Here is a 26,697-nt window from a genome sequence, read left to right as displayed (position 1 = left end):
CTAATAACTAACTAACTAAATAAAAATCTTTAAAAAAGAATTCCACAGTTTATAAGCACATACTTTACGAAAGTATAGTATATAGTATATAAGCACAACCATCCAAAACTTCCAGCACAAATGGAACACAGGTAAATAAGGAGATTCACTTAAGTTTAAAAAAAAAAATGTGTATGGAAAATATGGATGAAAACGGTCTTCAGTAATTTAAGTGGAAGACAACCTAAATTTATATATTCAAATTCAATATTAAGACTCCTGCCACAACTCAGACCATGCAATTTAAACTGCCACCAATGGGGCGCCCGGGTGGCTCAGTTGGTTAAGCCTCTGCCTTCAGCTCAGGTCAGGGTCCCAGGGTTCTGGGATCAAGTCCCACATTGGGTTCTCTGCTCACAGGGGAGCCTGCTTCCCCCTCTCTGCCCACCTGTGATCTATCAAATAAATAAATAAAATCTTTTAAACAAACAAACTTCCACCACAGAAAATGGGAACATCGACTATCATGAAGTCTTGCTATCCCTCATTTGAAATACTGAGACAAACTGGAATGGGTCTAAAAAGTTACTGAGGGTAGTTTTTAAGTTAATGAAGAACAGTTAAGAACAACAAAGATGATGATCTTTTCATGATTCCTTTTTTCTTCTTATCCTACAAGCCAATCTGTGTGTAAGCCCTTCAGTTCTAGTTTCACAACTTTTTGTAGAGTGATCTCTGTCCACTTCTACTGCTACAAATCAGTCTATAATTTAATATCTGATCATTTATGTGAACTCACTACCACAACTATTCCCTTCCTAATTCTACCACAGTTCTACTGGCTTTTCTATTTGTAAGTGTATCAAAGTTGTTCTGATGTAAACCTTTCATATCTTCGGTAGGCCTGATATATTCTACTCTACTCCCAGGTCTTCTCACGGTTATCTCCTTTTCATTATTCAGGTCCAGGTGAGAAATCACACCCTTAGAAGTCACTTAAGCAAAAGCAGCATTATCTACCCTATAAACAAAAAATAACTGTCCTCTTTTATTTTACTTACATTATTTAATGGTACTTTATTTACATGGTTCAAAATCTGCCTGTCTGGCTCCTTTAAAATTTAAACCACATCAACTCCCAAGATTCTCTCTAACATACTATCTATCCTCATTGTCAGCAACAGTGTCTGGCATAAACTCTGCAGTTCTCAAACACAAGTGATTCATTTTAGATAAACCCTAAAAACAAAAAAATCTTAAGACACTGGATAAAAATAGTTCATTTTGGACCAGCCAGTGGATATTTTCAAGAAACAGACTTGAAGTAATGACCTTGATAGAGAAATTGAAAAATGACCACTTTGTGTAGATTTTTTTTTTTTTAAGATTTTATTTATTTATTTGACAGAGAGAGATCACAAGTAGACAGAGAGGCAGGCAGAGAGAGAGGAAAGCAGGCTCCCTGCCGAGCAGAGAGCCCGATGCAGGACTCGATCCCGGGATTCTGAGATCCTGACCTGAGCCGGAGGCAGCGGCTTAACCCACTGAGCCACCCAGGCGCCCCTTGTGTAGATTTTTAATAGCAATTACTACATGAGTTTTGACTAAATGCTCTTTCAAATGTATCTAAATTAAATTTCAAATATATACCAAAAAGTGAATGGCCCCTGAATATGCCAGTGAATAGGCATATTACCGTGACCTCAGCTTTGTGAATAGACTTATTAGAATAAAATTTTCAATAGAGAATTGAAATTGTTCATAATAAACCAGCACTGATTTTGTTTTATTTTATTTTTAAGATTTTATTCATTTATTTGACATACAGAGATCACAGGTAGACAGAAAGGCAGGCAGAGAGAGAGGAAGGGAAGCAGGCTCACTGCCAAGTAGAGCGCCCGATGTGGGCCTCCATCCCAGGACCCTGGATCATGACCTGAGGCAAAGGCAGAGGCTTTAACCCACTGAGCCACCCAGGCGCCCTGTAAACCAGCACTCATTTTAAAGACACTGGCCTAACAGATTTGAAAGACATGCTAAATCTTCCTCTCTTGTTTTGTTTGTTTATATATAAATAATCTTTATATATGTTGTATATATAAATACTATATATATAATTCATATATTTGTGTATATGGATACACACACATATACATATATATGCCTTGAAAACAAATAAATAACAATGAAAAAAACAGCAGCGTAATTATTATAATCTATAATATTTCATATTTCTCTGAATAGAAGGATTTTTCATTGGTGATAGTGATGCAGAGAAGGAAAGAAAAGCATATACACTACAATTTGGAGAAATACAGTAAGTGGCAGGGTCTAAAAATATGTTACTACAAATAAATGTGTGAAACAAATGGAATGGAAACCAAGTTAATAAATGAGAAATTACTATAATGTATATACTCAAATTGGTAATCTATTAATTTTGTAAGCTAATTTATTAGCTTCTTAAGTTTTAGAAGCTAAAAATGAGATGATTTAGATAGAAAAGCCAGAAAATTCAACCTTTTTTGTTAAATCACTATTATAAATTTAATTTATTTATTGGACTTTTATTTCAAAATCACATGCTCACTCTCTCTTGCTACAGGCAGACTTTCAATATTAAAAGTAAAGTAGTCTTGGAAATCATTCTGGTGAGAGAGCAAGGGAAAGAACAGATTCTAACTTTAATGGTATAGAATCATGTATATATGCCTTTATTCCTCTCTGTATCATAATAATTATAGTCTGTAAATGAAGAAAATACTTTTTAACATGTGATTTCTCTTTTGTCAAGACCTCTAGACCATCTTATCACTTGATGTTATGACATAGTTATTTGGGGGGGGAAATATCGATTAGTTAACATTTCTACCACATTCCCCACACCCCACAAAAACAGGGACTATAGTGATTTGTAAACACTTACTTAATCATTTCAAAAAGCTTGGGATCTGAGACTTTGATATTTCGTGCCATATTCCAAGAAAGATGCACCATGGGTACTACTGACTTCACACTTTGCAATCTGTTCCATTCATACCGTTCCACTGCCAATTTATACTGACAGGCTAGGAGAAAACAAAGTTTTTTAAAGTTATACAGCTACCCCAACTTACAAAAGGTATGAAGATAATTATTACCACCTAATATCAATTCTAAAAAAAAATAATTTAATAGTTTAAAAATAGTTATCATGTAGGGGCACTTAGCTGGCTCAGTCAGAAGAGCATGCGACTCTTGATCTCAGGGTTGGGAGTTCAAGCACCCCCGAATTAAAAAGTTTTAAAAATATTTATCATGCAAACAGCATTGCTACAGGCAGACTTTCAATATTAAAAGTAAAGTAGTCTTGGAAATCATTCTGGTGAGGCTCATTTTACATCTTGTTTCATCCTTTCAAATCTTTACGGATTTGAATTCTCATTTTCTAAATAAGGAAATTAAGCCCTGAGGGGTTAAAATATTTGCCCTAAGTTAAAAAATTAACAAAGGTACAGCTAATCAAGTCTTTCTGACTCCAAAAGCTCAGTTCTTTACCTTACATATATTAAACAAAGTTTAATAATTGACAAGGCTGACTATTCCTATAATATACCAGATTTTCCATAAAAGCCACACAAAACACTGTGATATATCCAAAGTATATACACCAAGTCTACAAAAGCATACATGTGTTAGCTGTCCAAATACTTGTTGTTAGATATTCATTTATTAACTTGAATGTACTATCCATACAAGTAAGACTTTTCCGAGGAGACAAGGTTTTCCAAAATCCAGTGAACTATTTTCTAACAGAATACCACCAATTAGAAATAATCCTTTCGGGACACCTAGGTGGCTCAGTTGGTTGGGCTGCTGCCTTCACCTCAGGTCATGATCCCAGCGTCCTGGGATCGGGTCCCACATCGGGCGCCCTGCTCAGCAGGGAGCCTGCTTCTCCCTCTTGCCTCTGCCTGCCACTGGTCTGCCTGTGCTCACTCTCTCTCTGACAAATGAATAAATAAATAAAATCTTTAAAAAAAGTAATAATCCTTTCAAATGTAAAATCTATTAATGGATCATTAAAATACCTGTAAGTGGACCAACATTCCAAGCAATATTGTTGCACCAGCCAACAGCCTGAACCCAATGCACAGTGCCTGCATTTATCCAGACCAAATCTCCAGGTCTTTGAATAAATCTATATACAGGGACATTCGCTTCATACAGATCTTCAAGGTTGGGCCACCAAGAGCTCATCAGGAAATTCAAATTATTTCTGGGGGAGGGGTAGGTGGGAAGGAATAAATAACAATGAATTAACTTTTTAAAAAAATGTCTCATAAAAGATGGGGCAACAATTTCCAAATGTTAAAAGATACTTTATGTATTTCATTAAAAGTTACTAGCACTGTAAAAAGAACTACATGTTTCAAAAGTTGAGACTTGTAAATATTAAGGGGTAATCCTGAAAAAAATACTAATAGCACATGATTATGTAGAATAATTCAAAGATCTATCTATACTATATGCTTAAATTCTTTTCAGAAGTCCAAAAGTCAAAGATTCAACTACACTTAAATAGACTAATTTTTAATTCTTTTTCTGATCTATCCTTTCTTTCTGAATTACCTCTTAATTTCAAGGAATCTCTAAAAAGAAAATTGAGAGTAGGGATTATAAGAACCCACTTAACTTCTGAGCCAGAAGCACTGTGGCAAGTATAAAAACAAAAACTTTCCCCTCAATTCCCATCGATATAAAGTCCTTTTTCTTCACATGAATCACCACCAACAGCAGCAATACAGAGAAAAAACTGTCGAATTTTTATTATAAAATTGTGACTTATTATTTTTTTCCATCACAATTATGAAATAATTTAAGGTAACTACAATACCAATTCTTTTCTGTAAGAATTCAGTTATAGGTACTTCAATTATTTAATTTTCTCAAGAGAAAACTCAAATCATAGAATTATTCCTTTATGAAGGTTAAATAAAAGCATTTGCCCTACTTCTGTTTTGTTTTTTCTTAACAAAAATGATAATGGCTGTCTTAGAATTGTGCACATGGAACCTGTCTCTCTTCCTTTTTTCTCCTAAAATGAAAGGACTTTTCTAGTGGTAAGTCTAGCAGATACTGATAAATGAACTGCTGAAAATTGTGTTTTCTGTAAACTCTGCAATGTTGTCAGAAAAATATGAAGAGGACCTGGGGCAGTGGGTCAGGAGGAGGGAGGGAGAGAAAAGAAGAAAGTAAAAAGTTACAATCATGGTATAAACCTTATTTTACCCATACACTGATAACATTAAAGTGGAGAAGACATCATACAAAAAAGGGGGGAAAAGCCAACTAAGGCAAACAGATTATTTGTTTTCCTCAAAAGTTTAAAAACAGTGGTTGATTTAAAGATTTTAAGTAGAGTCCTGAAATAAATATAAAAGTTTTAAATATTTGAAACTGGGGGCACCTGAATGGCTCAGCCACTGAGTGTTTGTGTTTGGCTCAGATCATGATCCCGGGGTCCTAGGATCGAGCCCCACACTAAGCTCCCTGCTCTGCAGGAACCCTGCTTCTCCGTCTCCAGCTCCCTCTGCTTGTGTTCCCTCTCTTGCTCTCTTTGTCAAATAAATAAAATCTTAAAAAAAAAAAAAAAAGAAAGAAAGAAAAGCAGCTATATTCTGTTCTTTGCAAAATAAACTTTATAGAAAACCTGAGATGATAAGTATGATTCTTCAACTTAAGATGAATTACTCTAACTTGATTATTAGTCCATATATTTTCTATCTTTGACCTAAATATACCCATACTATTTTAAAGAAGTTAAACCCTGAAAATTGTTCCCACTCAGAATATTAAGAATATTTATACTGTACATGGAACAGTTATGATACACCCCCGTATAACCTTAAAAAATAGTTCTTAGGGCACTTGGGTTGCACAGTCAGTTAAGCACCTGTCTCCTGATTTTAGCTCAGGTCATGATCTCAGGGTCGTGAGTTCAAACCCAACCATCAGGCTCCACCACGCTCAGTGTGGAGTCTGCTCAAGATTCTTTTCTCCCATTCCTTCTACACCTCCCCCAATGCAATTATGTGAATGTGTGCGTGTCCATGCTCCCTCTAAAATAAATAAGCAAGATCTTAAAAAAATAAACAGTTCTTAAACACACAAGAAACTTCCCATCAGACCATTCCTATAACCTACTTAAGTTACCAATTTTTTGGAATAAACGTTCAGAGAAGAGAGTATTACACTATTTTCCTGATAAATTTTAAATATTTAGAAATCTGACCTTTTCTTAACATGAGAAAAATTATACATAAGAGAATAAAAAATGATCATACCTTGCCAGCAAGAAAACTAAATTGTTTAAATTACCATCAAACTTTTTACTAAATCAAATATACTGAGTTAAAGGCCCTCCAAAATTGATATATAAAATGCATACTGATTTTAAAGGTCACAGATGTTAATAATTATTAGAATTTCACCCAATTTTTTATATTTCATAAACATATCATTTACCAGTATCATAATCAACTCTTAAAATAGCAGGGAATTCACCTGCCTCTGAACATTATCATTTTAGGCTCACTGTTAGAGACATACATCCTTGAATTACTAGCAAGGCATAAGGACAGTTCATTTTTGAATTCTTACCATTTCTAATTTCATTTATAATTAAATCATATTTTTCTGTAAAGCACATCTGAAAAGAATGTGCATTCACACTCATCAATTTTTAAAGCTAACTTTAAAAAAATTCCTTAACTCCCTGTCTTTTGAATTCATACCTGTTGTTACTGTATGAATTGGTTTCATTTAGTGTTATTCCACATAACACAGAGAAAAAAAGATTTCAAATAATACCATTTAAAATAAAATTTCTGGATTAAAAAATAAAAATAAAAAAGTAAAATAAAATTCCTGGATAATTGGAAATTTAGTGTCATACTTTGCCCTTTATAATAAATGTCTTCTTAAAATTATTTGAAAACAAAATCTGTTCAGAAACCTACTTTTCACAAAAGTCATTCAGAACACCCCAATAATCTTCAGGAACAACAAACCATTCACAATCACCTGGACCAATATTTATGTTAACAGAACAGAAGTTGTTGTTTTCTTGGTGACCTGAAAAGAAAAAGGGAAAACAAAAGTTATTATTATAGTATAAATTCAATGGGAGAAAATGTGCCTTTAAATCATTGGGTTGTTTTAAGAGTGAAAAATATGCTTATAAATCAGAGGACAGCATAAGATAAGCAATTAATATTACTAACTGTCATTATTTCTACTTCCTCCTCCATAAAATACTTTGAATTCTTAGAGTATCAAAGAATTAAAGAAGAGGGAGGGTTTTTTCAAAATGTAATTTGGTTGCCTAACAACCTGTTGCTCCTCTACAGCTCTTATAAATCCCAATTTGATGTTGACACATTAATTATAAATGCTTCTATCCACAAGTAGGTAGATATTATCCTGGCATAGAGTTTTAAATTTGAGATTTGAGGACATCATGATAGATTTACTTAAAAAACAAAAACATCTTTGAATAAAGGATCTGAGAACAATCTGAATTTTTCAGAACACATTTCAAGATCATGTCAGAATGTAAATTGTTATAGTAAGGTACCTTTTCTATGTATGTTGGAATAGAAACAAAATCCTTACCAAGTAAACAGCAATTTAAAACAGTATTTCTTTAGAATTATACCAGCAAAATAAAATATACTAAACAAAATTTCCTCTAAGAAATTTCACAAGATTATTATAAAGGATGCTGTTAAAGAACTAATGCTATAGAGGGGCTCCTGGCTGGCTCAGTGGGTTAAGCCTGAGCCTTTGGCTTAGGTCATGATCTCAGGGTCCTTGGGTCAGGGCCCGCATTGGGCTCTTTGCTTGCTGGGGAGCCTGCTTCCCTCCCCTCTCTGCCTACCTGTAATCTCTGTCAAATAAATAAATCTTAAAAAACAAAACAAAACAAAACAAAAAAACCTAATGCTATACAAATATATTAGAAACCTCAAGCACTTTTAGGCACAATGACAAATAAGTGATCTATTAGGTTTTGTTCTCCCACAAATATTCTGAAGAAAGATATTTTTCATTTCCTTTGTTTTTCATTACATTTACTTTTATATCCAAAACTGGATAACCAACTCAGTCTAATTCTTTCTCTCTCTCTCTCTCTATCTATTTCAAAAAACCCTTTGCCATATGAAATTCTTGCTTAGTATTACAAAAGTATTAATGATGACGAGGATAAACACTCTAAAGTCTTCTCTCATTAACTACAACTCTCCTTATCTCAACTTTAACACTACTAGTGATAAACTACCACAAAGTAAGTGACTTTACAGTAATGGCCTGGGAATATAAACATTCCACTCAACGAGTTCCATTAACATCAAAATCCCTGATAAGAATAAATATGGATAATCTCAAAGGAGACCCTGAGTCTGCATTTCTTCAAAAAGATTTTCAGATCTGGGGTGCCTGGGTGGCTCAGTGGGTTAAAGGCTCTGCCTTCAGCTCAGGTCATGATCCCAGGGTCCTGGGATGGAGCCCCACATCGGAGCCCCTGCTCTGTAGGGAGCCTGTTCCTCCTCTTTCTGCCTGCTTCTCTGCCTATTTGTGATCTGTCTGTCCAATAAATAAATAAAAAACCTTAAAAAAAAAAAGAAAAATTTTCAGATTTTAATAAGAAAAGTCGCAAAACCTAAATCATTTAAAAATAAGCAACAACCTACTTGAAACAAACTATATGGCTAATATATAGTGAAAATGTAAAGAAGCAAGCACTCTGTCAAACTATAACTGAAACAAGTAATAAAAATGAAAACAGATGGGTGCCTGCATGGCTCAGTCGTCTGCCTTCAACTCAGGTCATGATCTCAGGCTCCAGGGATTGAGCTCTGCCAATCAGGCTCCCTGCTCAGGGTAGAGCCTGTTTCTTTCTTTCCCTCTGACTGCCACTTTGCCTACTCGTGCTCTCTATCAAATAAATAAATCTTTAAAAATAAATAATAAATAAAACAGCAGTAGAAGAGGTTTATACATAGGCTATATAGGCATCAGTACATATATAGAACCAGGTTATTTGCTGTTTGTGTTTATGGATAGTTGTCAGAACTCATAGATTGTTAAATATTTGCATTATGATATGTAACATGACCTATGTTAATGCACAGGGAACAAAGATAATTTGTGCTGGGTGAAAATTTTAAGATTTTTAAGATTTTAAATCATGGAATGGCAAACTACTGCCCATGGCTGAAACATGTGTTCTTGCTTAGAACTTTCATGGAACACAAACACACACTGGTTTATGTTTTGTCTATTAGTGTTTTCATTCAACAATTTACAATCAAGCAGCTGTAACAAAAATATTACACATTAGCATTAGTTCTCACTCCTGGTTGGTAAAACATTGTATTAAGGCAGCTATAATTCATCCGCATTTCAGCTGATAAACTTATCACCATATATCAATATTTTATCTGAAAAAAGACCAGTGCACATCCATCATGTTAAAGCAAGATAAATGAACTTCATGCGGTAGTGCAAATAATTTTCTCCATTTCACAATAAAAGTATTGTATTTAATATACAAGAATATTCTTGCTGTGCAAAAAAGATTATTGTACACTGAAACTACAAAAGTGTTCATTACCATGTACCCATCTTACAGAAAAACAATGGACAAAAAAATTAGAAAAGTTAAAATGCAGTATCTCATCATTATACCTCTTTTCAAAAATTAAACAAATAGGAGGAGGAAAAGATAAAAAGAAAAGATTGAGACTGAAATCAAAGTCAGTGTCTGGTCAAGCAAAAAAAGTGATAACCAGGCCATGAGTTAATAAAACTGCATTTCACTTCAGTGAATAAAATCACTGTATCTGGAGAAAATGAAATGAAATGGTTCCAGACTATTAAGTCTTTTTTTTTTTTTTTGAGAACAGCTACTCAGTGAGGATGTTGAGAGCAATACAAATAGTTAACTATAATAAGAAGGTAAATAATTTTAGGCAGTTTTTCTTGTTCCTTAACAGGTCAACAGATTTTGCTAATTTTTATTTGCTAATTCGTATTTTAACTAATTGAGGAATTAAGACCAAATGTTAAGTGACTGAAGGGTTAGTCTTTATAGGACAAACTACAGTGAGAATATTTTCAAAAAAGTTGGAAAATGTTAAGTTAAATACTGCTAGAATGGAATCCATTAGAATGTATTACAACTGATGTTGGAGAAACTGTGTGAATTTGCATGGACATAATAGAGAAGTTTGTTAAAACATTAAGTGATTAATGCTTATGGCTATTCACAATATTATTGACTGGTAGATATTTGATTATGTACCATTCTTGGAGGCTTCACGAATATTAGCTCTCTTGAGTTTTTGTCAGAAACAGAAGCTGACCCATGATTTGGCAATAGTGAAATTATAATTTTTAGACCATCAGGAGTTGAAACTCAACACTTCTGCTTGAGAGCAACTGTCAGTTATGGTTAGTGAATGAACACTGACAGATAATAAAAATTTTGTTACAGTTTTCAAAACAAAAATTTTTTTAGGATTTTATTTATTTATTTATTTGACAGAGAGAGAGAGAGAGAGAGAGAGATCATAAGTAGACAGCCGGCAGAGAGAGAGAGCTGAGCAGAGAGCCCGCTGCAGGTCTTGATTCCAGGACCCTGAGATCATGACCTGAGCCGAAAGTAGAGGCTTAACTCACTTAGCCACCCAGGCGCCCCTTCAAAAAAATTCTTTACATAGTCCTAAAATTACAGAGCAAAACTTAAATTACATCAAGTCATTTGCAAAACAGTATTTTTGGAATCACGAGTACTAGCAAGCTGTTTTCTATACTTTCTGTGTTTTTAAAAACTGAAGAAGCCAGACATCTATTCCCTCCAATATCTGCAGCATATATTTTTCAAGCTCAAACTACAAATCTAATACCATGTTTCAAATCTCAATCAATGCAGAGTAGGAAACCTTTCCATATTATAAAAGCCACTGCAAATGAGAACATTCCAAATGTAAACTGCAAAGGATTAATCTGCAAAACAATGAGACATAAAAATATCAAGTAAAAGAACTAAATTTGATAAATGCTTTCCAACCAATTATGCTCAAAAAAAAAAAAAAGGGTTATAGATTGACAGTAGTATTTGATAGTGCCTACTTGTGTGAAAAGACATTTTTAAAGATGAAATACATAGATCTCATTGTAGAACAGCTTTCATAGAGGCACATCTGTAGCTGACTCTCATAGGAATGCTAACCCCAAACCCCAATGAAGTGAAATTTATTCTCCCATGAGAAGGAAAAACTGTACTAAATTATTTTGTATTTTGACCTTCATCAATAAGAAGTAATATAAATATTTTTTCCATTATATGAGTATCTACAAAATATCCTCAATTTTACATTGCAGCTTATAGAACCTGAAACACTTAGAATCACCATGAAGAAGTTCGACTGGCTCCTTCATTAGAAAATTTCTAAATGGGGTGCCTGGGTGGCTCAGTAGGTTAAGCTGCTGCCTTCGGCTCGGGTCATGATTTCAGGGTCCTGGGATCGAGCCCCATATCGGGCTCTCTGCTCAGCGGGGAGCCTGTTCTCCTCTCTCTGCCTGCCTCTCTGCCTACTTGTGATCTCTGTCTGTCAAATAAATAAAATAAAAATCTTAAAAAAAGAAAAAAAAAGAAAATTTCTAAATTACACTTTTATAAAATGAAACATAATAGGAGAGAACAGAAAATATTGGTGTACTAAATATTTAATATCTTCAAAGAAATTCTTTTTTAAACAGTAAGAATATTAGTTCATTATTATGACATAGCTCTAATTTTAACTGTGGTGAAAAAAATTTGGCAAGCCACTGAGCTTGCAATCAATGGGATAAAGACAAAGCTTTTAAACTGCTTATCTCCTTTACTCCTTACGGATTTAGTGTCTCCTTCCCAGTTAAATGTTTTGGATTATTTTCATGTTTACACATTAAAAAAAAAAGGGCACATAGAGAAAACTACTCTCAGCTAATTTATAGAAATAATTACAAATATTTTTATGTATTAGAAAGCATTAAAAACCCATTTGGCTTCTGACTTTATTGATTACAAATGGGAAGAAACTGGCTGAACGTGTGTGTCATATCTGATTAAACTCTTCAGTTATACAAGATATATTAGTTCACAAAAATAACCTGGTGTCCGACTCCCTGGAACTTTCATGTATAGCTGAACCGTATTCATGCCCAGGATAGTATGACCAAGGTGGCTTAGAAGGTTTCCTGCAGATACTACACGCACAAAAGCAGGAAGTTTAGTCAACTCATGTAGCTGCAATTTCCACCTGAAATAAAGTAACAGATCAAAAGTGTCATCTTGTTGCAAATACTTAAGAGAATTTACCAGGTCTCTGAAAGTATTGTTCTAATCAGAAACACATTTAAATCTCTAATTATTACATTTTTAAGGTTAGTAGTAGTAGAATGTTAACTCTTCCAAGGAAAAAAATTCTGAAATAAATCAAGATCACTGAAAAAAATTAAATCCTAAAAATTTATAATTTTAGGAATATAAGAGGAGTGCTTGGGTGGCTCAGTTGGTTAAAGGTCCATATCTTGATTTTGGCTCAGGTCATGATCGTAGGCTCCCTCTTCCCTTGACCCTCCCCCGACTCTTGCTCTCATTTGTATATTTAATGTGTTGATATTCCTCATTAACTAAAATCTACTGCAAAACCTAGCAAAAATCATTTCAGAATGGTAGTGTTTTTAACTAAGACTTCAATGATAACAAAAAAAACCCAAAAAACAAACAAACAAAAAACCCTAAAAGAATGACCAGAGTCTAAAAAAATATGAAATCAGACAATTTTCAATCTTGTGATTCAAACTGCACGTAACTTGAGGACTTACTTTTTGTCATCGGAGAGGTCAATGTTGGTTCCAAATTTTATGGTTTTAAAAGGTCCTTTCCTTCTCCTTCCAGAACTTTAAAAAAAAATTTTTTTTTAAGAATATTAAGTCCATGAATTTTGGACAGAAATACTGAACGAACATTAAAGATACTTACGCATCTGAAGATATGGATTCAGTATCTGAATATTCTTTATGTTGTGTTCTTTTCTCATTTTCTTCCTATAAATTAGCAGAAATACTCAGTACATATTTCAGGCTACAATTTCCATTACATAATCAGTAAAACAGTTTTACCTACATGAGCATTAAAGACTCATTTCAAAACTAAATTTGTAATAGGCATATTTCTCATAGAATATCTTCATTGATGCCATTAAATAAAAAAATCAAGCCAAATGGCATGGTATGAACTTCCTCCATCATTCATAAAATTAATATTATAACAGTGAGGTATTATGTAAATAAGAAAAACATGTACCAATTCTAATTTTATTGTGGACCATCAGACATTCTGAAAATGGTAGATGAATTTCATTTTAAGTGATTACAAGAGAACTTTAAAGAAAACTGAAAAATAAAAATAATATAAAAGGGTCACTTGGGTGACTCAGTCAGTTAATGTCAGACTCTTGATTTCCACTCAGATCATGATCTCAATGTTTTAAGATCAAGCCCTGCCTCAGACTCCATGCTGGCTAAGGAGCCTATTTGTCCCTGTACATTCTCCTCTGCTTCTTCCCTAACTCTCAGATATATTCTCTCTCTTTCAAATAAAAAATATAAATAAAATAAAGTAAAAATATTAAAAATGAGGCTTTTCTTTTTTTTTTAATTTTTTTTTTAAGATTTTATTTATTTATTTATTTGACAGAGAGAGATCATAAGTAGGCAGAGAGGCAGGCAGAGAGAGAGAGAGGAGGAAGCAGGCTCCCTGCTGAGCAGAGAGCCCGATGCGGGACTCGATCCCAGGACCCTGAGATCATGACCTGAGCCAAAGGCAGTGGCTTAACCCACTGAGCCACCTAGGCGCCCATGAGGCTTTTCTTTAGGAAAAAAAAATCTGGAAGTACATCCATAACTCCAAGAACACTCTATTCCTTATCTCAAAAACAAAAGGCAAAATTTGTTTCCCTTATAAATACTGTTCTGGAATGAAATATGTAGGTTTTTATACTTGCCACAAATTCATAAAGGTAATGAAAAAAAATAAAAGCAACATAGGAGGCTATTAAAAGTTATTTTACAAATGTCAAGTAGGAAGACAAAAGTACATATTCTAAACCAGAAGAGTGTTTGCCCAGGAATACAAATACAGCTATAGATGTTTATAGAAAGAACAATTAAGATTTACCATTTTAAGTTATGATTTTGTTTAGTCATCTTGAGACTGCCTGTGTGCATTAATACTAACGAAATGAAGGGCATATAAACAAGTTCTGTATAGTCTAATTTTTTGAGACTATATATATATCATTACATATTATATTACCTATAATAAATAATAGAGCACACAGCACTAGAGAGGAATTTAAAAGCCAAATAAAAATGTTACTCTAGGGACGCCTGGGTGGCTCACTTGGTTAAGCAGCTGCCTTCGGCTCAGGTCATGATCCCAGCGTCCTGGGATCGAGTCCCACATCGGGCTACTTGCTCTGCAGGGAGCCTGCTTCTCCCTCTGACTCTGCCTTCCACTCTGTCTACCTGTGCTCGCTCTCACTCTCTCTCTCTTACAAATAAATAAATAAAATCTTTAAAAAAAAAAATGTTACTCTCTTGACAAAGGTGTCAATATAATTAAATATGGAAATTATGCTAAAACAATTGGAAATCACACTGAAAAGAATGAAATTAGATTCCTTCCTTTTACCATAATTCAGAATAAATCAAAGATATAAATGAAAGATGTACCACTATGAAATTTTTTTTTTTAGTTTTTAAAAAGATATTCTTTATTCGACAGAGAGAGACACAAGAAGAGAGGGATCAGGGGCGCCTGGGTGGCTCAGTGGGTTAAGCCTCTGCCTTCAGCTCAGGTCATGATCCCAGGGCCCTGGGATCGAGTCCCGCATTGGGCTCTCTGCTCAGCAGGGAGCCTGCTTCTCCTCATCTCTCTCTCTGTCTGTCTCTCTGCCTATTTGTGATCTCTCTCTCTGTCAAATAAATAAATAAAATCTTAAAAAAAAAAAAGTTAAAAAAAAAAAAAAAAGAAGAGAGGGATCACAAGCAGGGGGGAGTGAGAGAGGGAGACACAGGCTTCCTGCTGAGCAGTTAGTCTGATGCAGGGCTCCATCCCAGAATCCTGAATCATGACCTGAGGCAAAAGCAGACGCTTATCCAACTGAGCCACCCAAGCACCCCACCACTATAAAATTCTTAAAATAAAATACACTGGAGTAAAATGCACAACCATAGACTAGAGAGTCATTTCTTACCTATGATATCAAAGATAAAGCAATCAAAGTAAAGTAATAATTCATCAAAAATAAAGTTTTGTGCTCCAAAGAATACCATTAAAAAGTGAAAAAGATAACTATTAAAAAAGGAAAGTATCTGCAAATTAAATACTTGACCAAGGACTTGTTTGGACCTATTAGAAGAGCAGAAACAGCCACAGTGAACTAAGAATTTATTAAAAAGGTAAGCAAATCTAAAAATCAATTATTTTCAGATGAGTTAAAAGACATGAGGACACAGGGGCAAAATACTGCATCCAAACCTGGAGACAGGTAGTAAAAATCGTAACAGGAAAAGACAACTCCACTGGAAACAATGCTGTGGCAGGAAAAACTAAACATAAACATAATTGAGCCAAAGACTCAAAGTAAGCATTATCTAAGAGTTAAAAACTCCAGAGCAGGGGCATCTAGGTAGCTCAACTGACTAGGTGTCTGCCTTTGGTTCAGGTCACGATCCCAAGTCCCTGCTCAGCAGAGTCTGCTTCTCCCTCTCCCTTTGCTCTTTACCCCCCACCCCCCACAGCTCCCACTTACGTTCTCTCTCTCAAATGCTCTCAAATAAATAAGTCTTAAAAACAAAACAAAACACACACTCCAGGGCAACACATAGGGGTGGGAAGCTGGGGTTGGGGAGTGGCATACTTGCCACAGGTAAACACTGGGAAGACACCATAGTGAAGAGGGTAGGAAGGGTAGAGATATGGCAGCAAGCGTTAACAAACTCACAGGACTGTCCATGAGAGGGATGGATGCCTTGGGCTAAAAGAGGGGGAGAATCTAGACCCACACATGAAAGGTATAGCTCCATGACATTCGGATTTGAAAACCAGATTTAACACCTACAATTTCCTAAGTCTGTGGGCTGGGCTCTCGAAGAGCTGGGACAGTGATAGAAAATTGAGCACCCATCCAAAAGACATAAAATAAACAGTTTTATAGAGACATAGCACAGTAGTGGCAGTGCAAAAAGTGAAAGATTTTGTTTACTAATCTCAGAGGTGTGCTGAAGGGGCAAAGCAATTCTCCAGAACAAAAGAATTGGGTGGAAACCATTTTTCTCTTGCCCTCCAACCAGGATACTTGGAAACTTTCCGAAACCTGTACAGTGTCAACACTCTAATTAGTTTGCTCAAAAAGTGTGACCTGCCCTGGTTATCTCATGGACATGTTCCCTCGAACCCCAACAGCCTCAGTCAGGAGGCTCCAGGTCCCCTCCCACAGCATAAAGGTACACACCTTGCTATCACTGTGAGCACCACCCCTGAATTATTCTGTGGACTTGGCCTCTGTAGAAGTATATCCTGAGTGGCAAGCTTGCCAGTATGCAAGTAGCCTCATCTGGGGGCAACACCATCCTAAAGGGAATTCTGCCCAAAGGGACAAGGAAAAGATTACCAACCACACATATCAATCTGACTACCCCTAGAATAAACTCAGGGCAGACATCGGTTCTGGCCACAGACCTGCCTACTGTGTGCTAATTTAACTGGCAAATGCCTGGTCTGATTCAAATCAAGCCTAAGGAGGCCCCAAACTGGTCCACTAACAATCAATACGGAGACCAGGAATGCCTTCGTGGCTTAGTCAGTTAAGAATCCAACTTTTCGGACTGGGTTCAGGTCATGATCTCATGGGGAGATCAAGTTCTGCATAAGCCTCCAATGCTCAGTGGGGAGTCAGCTTCAGATTCTCTCTCTCCCCTTCATTTTCCCCTCTGCCCCTCCCTTTCCTTTGCCTGTGTGCTGCAGCTATCATAAATAAATAAATAAATAAATAATCTTAAAAACAGAAACAAAAAAAAACAAAAAAAACAACTCTCTTCTCTTGACTTAAAAAACAAACAAACAAAACAACTGCAAGTACCAAACTTACAAAAGACACAGAGAGCCACTGCAGATGACTGGCCTGATGGCAAACACAGCTCAGCCATAATAGTAGAGCGCATATAACACACATACAGGAGATAACCTGGAACAAGGTACATAATCGCACTGCACGATACCACAGGCCTTCTTCCTAAAGGCACTACTATCAAGAACAGGAAATGTAGCTGACTTTCGTAAAACACAGAAACACACCCAGGGAGTTAGACAACATGAAGAGATACTGAAATACATCCCAAATGAGAGAACATGACAAAATCACAGCAAGAGACCTAAAACAAACAAAACCAACAACAATAAAAACCCAGAAATAAGCAATATGTTTATTTCTGGAGGATCTCAATGAGACCCTCAACAAAGAGACAGAAAATATTAAAGGGAAGCAATCAATGATGAAAAACTCAGCAACTGAAATTAAAAACACACCAAATAAAGAGTAGATTAGAGGAAGCAGAAGGCAGCTCAGCAACCCAGAAGACAAGAGTAATCAGAAGCTATCAAGATGAACAGAAGAGAAAAAGCATAATACAAAATGAGAATAGGTTAGGGAAATTCAGTTGCACCATCAAGCATAAAAACATTTGCATTAAGGGATCTCAAAAAGAAAAAGGACAACTAAGTTATTTGAAGAAGTATCACTTAAAAACTCCCCTAATCTGGGAGACAGAAATCCAGATCAAGGAGGCACAGAAAACTTGATAAAATCAACCCAAGGATGTCCACACCAAGACACATAGTAATAAAAATGGCAAAAAGTAGTAATAAAAAGAGAACTGTAGAAGCAAAAAGAGAAAAGAAAGCAGTTACATTCAAGGGAAACCCAAAAAGCTATTAGCTGATTTTTCACCAGAAACTATGCCGGGCCAGAAGGAATTGGTATGATATATTCAAAGTACTATATGAAAACCCTTTGGCTAAGAATACTCTATTCAGCAAGGCTGTCATTCAGAATAGGAAAGATAAGTTTCCCAGAAAAACAAAAGCTAAAGGAATTCATAAGCACTAAAGTAGATTACGAGAAGCATTAAAGGGGATTCCTTGAATGGAAAAGAAAGACTGTGCAGGAGTAAGAAAACAAGGAAGCAAAGAGCAGTCAAATTAGATATATCTGTAAAAATCAGAAAGAGATACACAAAATAAAAGGATAAAAAATAGGACACTACACTCCTAAAACAGAGGACTGAGACCATAAGAAATTAAGTGCTTTTAGAATGGGTTCAAGCTTTGCGCAGTGGCAGTATCGTAGCCAATGAGGTTTATCCGAGGCGCGATTATTGCTAATAGAATGGGTTCAAACTTAAGTGACCATAAACAAAGAAAAAAAGAGACAAACAAAAAAGGTCTCAACTCTAGAGAACAACACCAGAAGGATGGTTTGGGGTGGGAGGTGCAAATACATGAAGGGAATAGTAAGTACACTTATGATGAGCACTAAGTCATGTATGAATAGCTGAGCTATAATATCACCATATTGTACACATGAAACTAATATAACACTTTATTACACTGAAATTTAAAAAACTACTGGTCTTTATCAACTTTCAAGTATGTAATACAGTATTGTTAATTATAGTCACCATATTATATAATATGTCCTATGGAAAAGGAAGTCCTATGGACTTTATCACTCAAATTTTATATCTTTTGACTATATTCACCCATTCTGTATAACCTTCAACCAATCCTGGTCTAGAAGTTTGTTTTTTCCCAGATTCCACGTAAGTGATAGGATAGTATTTATTTTTTCGCCTTATTTCACTAGCATGATGCCTTAAAGGTTCACTCTAGGTTTTGCCAATGGTAATTTTTCCGTGTTGTTTTAAATGGCCGAAAAATATTCTCTCTCCCCTCCATGCCCCCCTTCCGCACACAATCTTTATTCCTTTGTGATAGACATTAAGACTGTTTCCTTGTCTTGATTATTGTAAAAATGCTATAATAACAGGAAAGAGATACCTTTTCCAGAGAATGATTTCATTCCCTTCAAATATATACCAGAAACAGGACTACTGGATCATATGCTAGCTCTATTTTTAAATTTTTGAGGAATCCCAACAGGGTTCCATAGTAACTATACCAGTTTGCATTCCCACTAACAGTGCACAAGGGTTCACTTTCCCCACATTCTTATAAAAATTTATCTGTTCTCTTTTTAATAGTAGTTTTCTTTTGGCTATTAAGTGAGGTGATATCTCAGTATGTTTTTTGTGTTAACGTATTTCACTATTTCTGATGTGAGCCTCTTCGATGCCTTCTTTAGAAAAATGTCTAGTGGGATATTCTGTTCATTTTAAATTAGATGTTTTGGGTGCCTGGGTGGCTCAGTGGGTTAAGCTGCTGCCTTGGCTCCGGTCATGATATCAGGGTCCTGGGATCGAGTCCCGCATCGGGCTCTCTGCTCAGCAGGGAGCCTGCTTCCTCCTCTCTCTCTCTCTGCCTGCCTCTCTGCCTACTTGTAATCTCTCTGTCAAATAAATAAATAAAATCTTTTTTAAAAAAATAAATAAATTAGATGTTTCTTTTTCTCAACAGAAGAGCTTCTCTCTCTCTATAATAGCCCCATATCAAATATAAGGTTTGTAAATATCTGCTCCCATTCAGTAGGTTGCCTTTCAATTTGATATTGGCTCCTTTAGCTGTTCACATGTTTTTAGTGTGATGCAGTCTCACTTGTTTAGTTTTGCTTTTATTAACTGGGCGAAAAATCCATTGCCAAGACTGATGTCAAGGAGTGCAACCCTGTTTTCTTTCAGTAGTTCTATGGTTTTGGATTTTACATTTAACGCTTTTTCTAAAAATTTAAAAATTTTTTATTTATCAAATAAATAAATAAATAAATAAATAAATAAATTTATTATTCATTTATTCATTCATTTCTTTTTTCTTTTAACTCTTAATCCATTTTGAGTTGATTTTTACATTTGATAAAAGACAAATGAGTATTTTATTTATTTTCAATTAACCTAACAAGTAACCTTTTGTTCCTAGTTATAACAATGTGTTTGATTTTATATGCATGTATCTATGTGTTTATCTACATATTTGCTTATGTGTAAGTGAAACGAATAAAATGTAATCATAAAATACATGCACCAACCCTGTAACAGTATAGTGTGATTGGACAGTATATCTGTATTACTTCCAAGTGTAATGTGCAATTTCTAGGGCAACCCGTAAAAAAAAAAATCTTAAAAAGAATTGGAGGTATTATTAGAATAAAAGATAAAAAAAGAATAATATACTTTGTCCAAGTTACAAAAAAAAAAAAAAAGGTAGATGCAGAGTGGGAGGAAAAAAATAAGAAAAAATGGTAAGTACAATTAATAAAAAGAAATAAAATGGAAGACATAATCTAACCATATCAAGAATCACCTTAAATGCAAATGATCTAACCATACCAATTAAAACACTGAGACTGTCATGAGTGAGTAGACAAGACCGAAATACATGTGCTCTCTAGAAATACACATTATACCTTCAAAAATAAATAGATGGAGAAAACTACAGCCATGCTAACACCAAGCAAAATAAAGTAAAGATGATTACTATTAAAATTTCAGACAGACTGCATGCACTTTAGAACAAAAGAAATGTCCGAGACAAAGTGGACCATTTATGTAGCAATAAGGTGATGAATTCTTCTAGGAAGAAAATAATATTTACGTGATCCTAACAATAAAGCATCAAAATACATGAGGCAAAAACTAATAGAACAGCATGAAGTAGAAGAAGAATCCACTACTATAGCTGGGAGACTTCAGCAATCCTCTAATATGATATAGGCAGATTCAACAGGCACAAGATTAGTACTTTCATAATGGAATTCAACATATCCAACTGAATATAATGGACAACTACAGACTAGTACATCAATAGCAGAACATAATTTCTTCTCAAGTTCATAGGGCACATATTCATTAACACATTTAAAATACCAGATGATACAACACGTAAACACAGACCATAATGGAACTAAGCCACAGATCACTGACACAAAGATGGGCAAATGCACAGAGATTAAAGAACATTTCTAAAGACATGGTTGAAGAAGGACTCTCAAAAGATTATTCTGAACTAAATTCCATTGAAAACACAACTTGTGAAAACTGAAATGCAGTAAAATGAGCGCATTAAAAAAAAAGAAGAAAGAAAGAAAGAAAAAAGATCTGCTCATCTAAGTTTCCTCAATTAACCTAACAAGTAACCTTTTGTTCCTAGTTATAACAATGTGTTCCCTCTATGGGAAACTAAAAAATAAGAGTAAATTAAATTTAATGTAAGTTGGCAAAAAGAAACATTCAGAATTGAAACAGAAGTCAATAAACTGAAAAAAGAAAATCAACAAATAAAAAAAATGAGACCAAAACATGGCTCTTTGTACAGATTAGTAAAATCACTATAACCATGTTAATTGGGCATTAGGAGGGGAAGACTTCACTCATGGGAGAAAAAAAAATACTGGACATCACTATAAATACCATGGTCATTAAAGAATAATTTGACAATCTGGGTAAGACTAAAAAATACAATCTACCAAATATAATATGAGAAGAAAGAGAACCTAAATGAGCCTGTAACTATTAAAGAAATTCCATCAATAATAAATAACTTTCTATAATAGAAAACACCACAAGGGCCAGGTGAAACTTACTGGCTGAGTTCCTCAGTGCACTTAACAAGACCAAGATGATGATTACCTTAACAGCAACACTGACCATTTTAAGACATTACCAAAAATGTTACAAAAAGACAATACAAAAAAAGGGAATATGTCTTATAAACACAGATGCAAAAATCCTCTACAAAATATCAGCAACTAGAATCTAACTATGTATAAAAAGAATTTTATACCATGGCCAAGCGGTATTTATCCCAGGTATGCGGGTTAATTCAACATTAGGAAACCACTCATTGTAATCCATCACATTAAAACACTGAAAAAGCAAAACCATATGATTGTATGATCTATACAGAAAAAGAAAAGTAAACACAAGCATGGTAAAATTACTCCCATGAACCTGGAACACAGAGCAACTTCCTCCTCTGGTAAGAATATCTACAAAAAGACTATACCTGCATTATATGAAGGGTGAGGAACGCAAAGCATTCCCCAAGATCAGGAACAAAGCAAAGTTGGTTCCACCAAATTACAGTGCAATTTTTCTTCTTTCACCTTTGGTAGATTAGTTAATAGATTGTGGTATGTGCCCAGAAAAGGAAATGTTATTTGAGATAAACAAAAATGAGTTCTCAAGATACGAGAAGACACAGAGGAAATTTAAATGCATATTATTTTTTTTAAAAGATTTTATTTATTTATTTGACAGAGTGAGATCACAAGTAGGCAGAGAGGCAGGCAGAGAGAGAGGAGGAAGCAGGCTCCCTGCTGAGCAGAAAGCCCGATGCGGGACTCGATCCCAGGACCCTGAGATCATGACCTGAGCCGAAGGCAGCGGCTTAACCCACTGAGCCACCCAGGCGCCCTTAAATGCATATTATGACAAAAAAGAATCCAATGTGAAAAGGCTACTTAAAACATATTCAAACTATCTGACAATCTGGAAAAGGCAAAATTAGAGACATAAAAATATCAATGGTACCCTGGAAGGAAATTATAATTAGGTAAAGGACATACAATTTCTAGGCAATGGAATTCTCTAGATGATACTATACTGGCTGGGAGTTCCTGGGGGTCTCCACTGGTTGACTTGACACTTGATTTTGGCTCAGGTCATAATCTCAGGGTTGTGAAACTGAACCATGCATAGGGCTCATGCCCAGCAGGGAGTCTGCTTGAGATTTTTCTCCCTCTCCTCTCCCCAGGCACAGTATCTCCTCGTCCCACACACAATGTGTCTCATAAATACATGAATTTTAAGTGAAAAGAAGATATAAGATGGTGGAAACGATGTGCAAATTACATATCTGATACAGGATTAACAACAATACAGAGAAAACTCCTGCAACAGAACAAAGTAAAACAATTTTAATTTTAAAATGGGCAAAGAAACTGAAGAGGTATTTCTCCAAAGAAGGTACACAAATGGCTAATCAGCAAAAGAAAAGATTCTCAACATCACTAATTATAAGGGAAATGCATATCAAAACCATAAGATACCATTTTAGGTTCTGTGTTGAACCTGGGAAAGAGGTTCAATACAAAATTACCATATGATACAGCCATTCTACTTCTAGCCATAGACCCAAAAAACTGAAAGGAGGGGTAAAAACATATTTAAACCCAACTTTTCACAGCATTATTCACAACAGACAAATGAAAATAACACAAATGCCCATCAAAAGATACATGGAAATACAAAATGTTATATATATATACAACAGAGTATTTTCAGCTTTTCAAAGGAGTGAAATTGTGATACCTACTACAAAATACACAGTATAGGAAGACTTTCTGCTAAAGAAATAAGCCAGATACAAAATGACAAATATATGATCTCACTTTTGTAAGCAACCAGAACTGTCTCACTTATAGGAAAAAAAAGTAGATTAGTGGTTACCAGGGATTATGGAAAAAAGATAATGGTGATTTCCCTACTTAAAAGAAAGATATTTTTGGGATGTCTGGGTGACTCAGTGGGTTAAGCATTTGCCTTGGGCTCAAGTCATGATCCCTTGGATCAAGCCCTGCATCAGGCTCCCTGCAGGGAGCCTGAATCTCCATGTCTGCCTCTGCCTTTCTCTCTAACAAATAAATAAAATTTAAAGAAAAGAAAAAAAAAAAAGATTGTTTCAGAATGAAATGATGAAAAATGCTAGAGACAGATAGTGGTGATAGCTGGACAATGTTCCGAATTTAAAGCCAATTAACTACACATGTAAAAATTATACTAATGTACATTTGTAATGTATACCTTAGCACAAAAAACTCTATGTATTCATAATTCACATATAAGTAATTGATTCTTCTGCATCAATTATAAAAAATGTAAAACGAAGTCAGAACGGTAAACACTTCTAAAAATTACAAATTCAAAACTTTCTGTTATATCTGCGTTAGTACTTGTTCATGTATTCTTTGCAGAGTTGACTAGCTTTAAAAAAGATGCTAGTCTTTCTTTTAAAGAAATATGGTTAAAAATCTTCAACAAGAATGCTTATCTTATTTTTAGTAAGATTTGTGCATTATTTTGTGTGTAATATACTCAGTTCAGAGTCAGTTTTTATTTTATTTTTTTAAAAGATCTTATTTATTTATTTGAGAAAGTGAGAGAGGAACTCAAGCAAGGGGAGTGGAGAGCCAAGCAGGGGGAGTGAAGAGCCAAGCAAAGAGCCTAATGTGGAGTCTGATCCCAGGGCCTTGGGATCACGAGCCAAGCCGAAGGCAGATGTGTAACCACTAGGTCACTAAGGCACCCCAGTTTTTACTTTTATAATTTTTATTTTTTTGTTATTTACTTTACTTATATTTATTTCCATGTAAGTTGAAACACAATGTTATACTAGCTTCAGGTTTACAAACAGAATGTGCAACAGTAACTCCATACTTGATGCTACACTCACAACTGTCTACCATCTTCAAATACATAGTTCAAATTAAAAATAAAACACAATTTGAGAATTGTTTGAAAAATGTATTTAGTGATCTGATTATTAATGTGAAAGAATCCACAAAATTTTATTTTAGTAACTGCTAGAAGTTTCAATTTCTAATTTACTTCCTAGTATCATTCTTTTTTATTTTTGTACTTCTCATATATTTTGAGACATTTCTAGTTCTCCTGCAGTTTTCTTTAAAGACTGCAAGTGACAAAGAAAGAGTACCTTTATATAAAACAAAGTGAAAACACCTTTTGATGTTTGACTGAATGAACAGGAGACCTCCTCAGATAGTTTTCCTTAATATTAAATCACTCTACAACTATTATGTAGACTTACTTTACTATTTTAATTAGAAATATTTCAGAATTAGAAGATATCATGAGACAGAAATTTTCTTTTTTATTCTTTACCTTTGCTTAAATTGTCAATAGTTCAGTAATTTCTAAGGTGCAGCACTTATAAAACATAGTTATACAAACTAAACAGATTATTATAAAAGTAATGGGCATTTAGCAAAATAATCTCCAGGAAATAAATACTCACTCTCAATGATTCCTGGAAGGAGGAGGCTTGGTACTGTGCATACTTAGCAATTGTAGTATGAGATCTATTACTTTCACAACGCCAGATTTTCTTAGTTCCAGTGGGATCCCAGTTTTCATCTGCTGGTTGCAACAACTGTGTCCTCACTTCTACAGTATGTTCGTTGTTAGCTTCTACCAAAGTTTTGGTAGAGAAAAGTCCAAGATCTTCATAAATAAATAAGGTTGTGTTAATAAATAAAATTGTATGTGGTACACTAGACATTTAAAAGTATGTACGAAAATCCTAAGGAACTCAATCCATTTTCCCGAAGACTACTTGAAGCCATGTAGGGCCACAATTGGAAAGCATCTCCTTGAAACACTAGATCGAACTATCAGGACAGGATATTAAAAAGGAGCTGTACCACTTACAAATAGGATACAATTTTACCTATATATTCTATAACTTAGAAAGACTTCCATTGCATAACCTCTAACAGTAATGTTGCACAATGACACCCAATTAAAAACTTAATAAACATCCATCAAAAATATGTCAGTAATGGCATCACCTACTAAAGATGTACCAAAGAGGCAGAGAGAGAAAGAAAAGAAAGAACACTGAACAATGAACGGGAAAAAAATATTTTGCCAGTGTTTTAAGACACTAAAGATAATTAAAAACAAAACAACTTCAGACTTTCTTTTTTTAATCTTACCTAGTTTAAGAGCTCCAGCAAGGCCACGTATTACTGTAACAGGATTTTTGGGATTTGTACAAAATTGATGTAATGGAGGAAAGAAAGCATCACGCTTATTTTCCAACTGTAAAATTAAAATGTTCTGTTAGATTTCATAAAAATGATTAAAAATTATAGTGCAAATCTCTATTCACTTTTTCATCATTTTTACATGTAAATTTTTTTTTATTTTTACATTTTAAAATGTATCTTAACCATTAATACTGTGTTGCTACACATTACAGGATTTTACCATTAGTTTTTGAAGGAAATTATTAGAAGTTAATAGCAACATAAATTTCTCTTGAAGAAACACATCTTAATTTGATAGTTTCAAATTACCAATGCGTTATATTACACTACTGTACCACATTATACTAAAATTGATATGACATTTAAATATTTTAATAGTTCAAAGGATTACCTAAGTATACTTTAACTGTACTTAAATACTTCTTGTACGAAAGAGGTGGGAGAAGTAAAACTTAATGTTCAACATCAAAGTGTTTTAAAAACTAAAAGCAAAATTAAAAAATAAATAAATAAGTATTCATAAGTATTCATATTCCATTTATTCCCTCAAGTTTATTTTATATTTATCTCACATCTTCCCTTCACAATAACAAATGCATAA

At 34.5% G+C, this 26,697-nt stretch overlaps 1 protein-coding gene across 14 annotated transcripts in view; it reads right to left on the bottom strand.

Annotated features, from left to right (window-relative positions):
• The window catches only part of LOC309856859 (lysine-specific demethylase 6A-like), a 193,197-nt gene that overhangs the window by 17,699 nt on the left and 148,801 nt on the right, over positions 1 to 26,697 (bottom strand). For 11 of the 14 annotated variants that reach the window (XM_082718555.1, XM_082718549.1, XM_082718554.1 and 8 more), the window contains 8 exons: positions 26,043 to 26,148; positions 25,343 to 25,548; positions 13,055 to 13,119; positions 12,898 to 12,972; positions 12,181 to 12,329; positions 6,981 to 7,095; positions 4,050 to 4,237; positions 2,906 to 3,047 (listed from right to left, as the gene is read on the bottom strand). In XM_082718555.1, coding sequence (XP_082574681.1) covers positions 2,906 to 3,047; positions 4,050 to 4,237; positions 6,981 to 7,095; positions 12,181 to 12,329; positions 12,898 to 12,972; positions 13,055 to 13,119; positions 25,343 to 25,548; positions 26,043 to 26,148 — 1,046 coding nt within the window. The remainder of the gene's footprint in view (positions 1 to 2,905; positions 3,048 to 4,049; positions 4,238 to 6,980; positions 7,096 to 12,180; positions 12,330 to 12,897; positions 12,973 to 13,054; positions 13,120 to 25,342; positions 25,549 to 26,042; positions 26,149 to 26,697) is intronic. The other 3 variants (XM_082718561.1, XM_082718559.1, XR_014307372.1) reach the window with 2 other exon arrangements.

Source organism: Mustela nivalis, assembly GCF_964662115.1.
Source record: "Mustela nivalis genome assembly, chromosome: Y".
NCBI lineage: Eukaryota > Metazoa > Chordata > Mammalia > Carnivora > Mustelidae > Mustela > Mustela nivalis.
The sequence above is the reverse complement of the archived record's forward strand: the minus strand, read 5'-3'. Positions and strand labels throughout refer to the sequence as shown.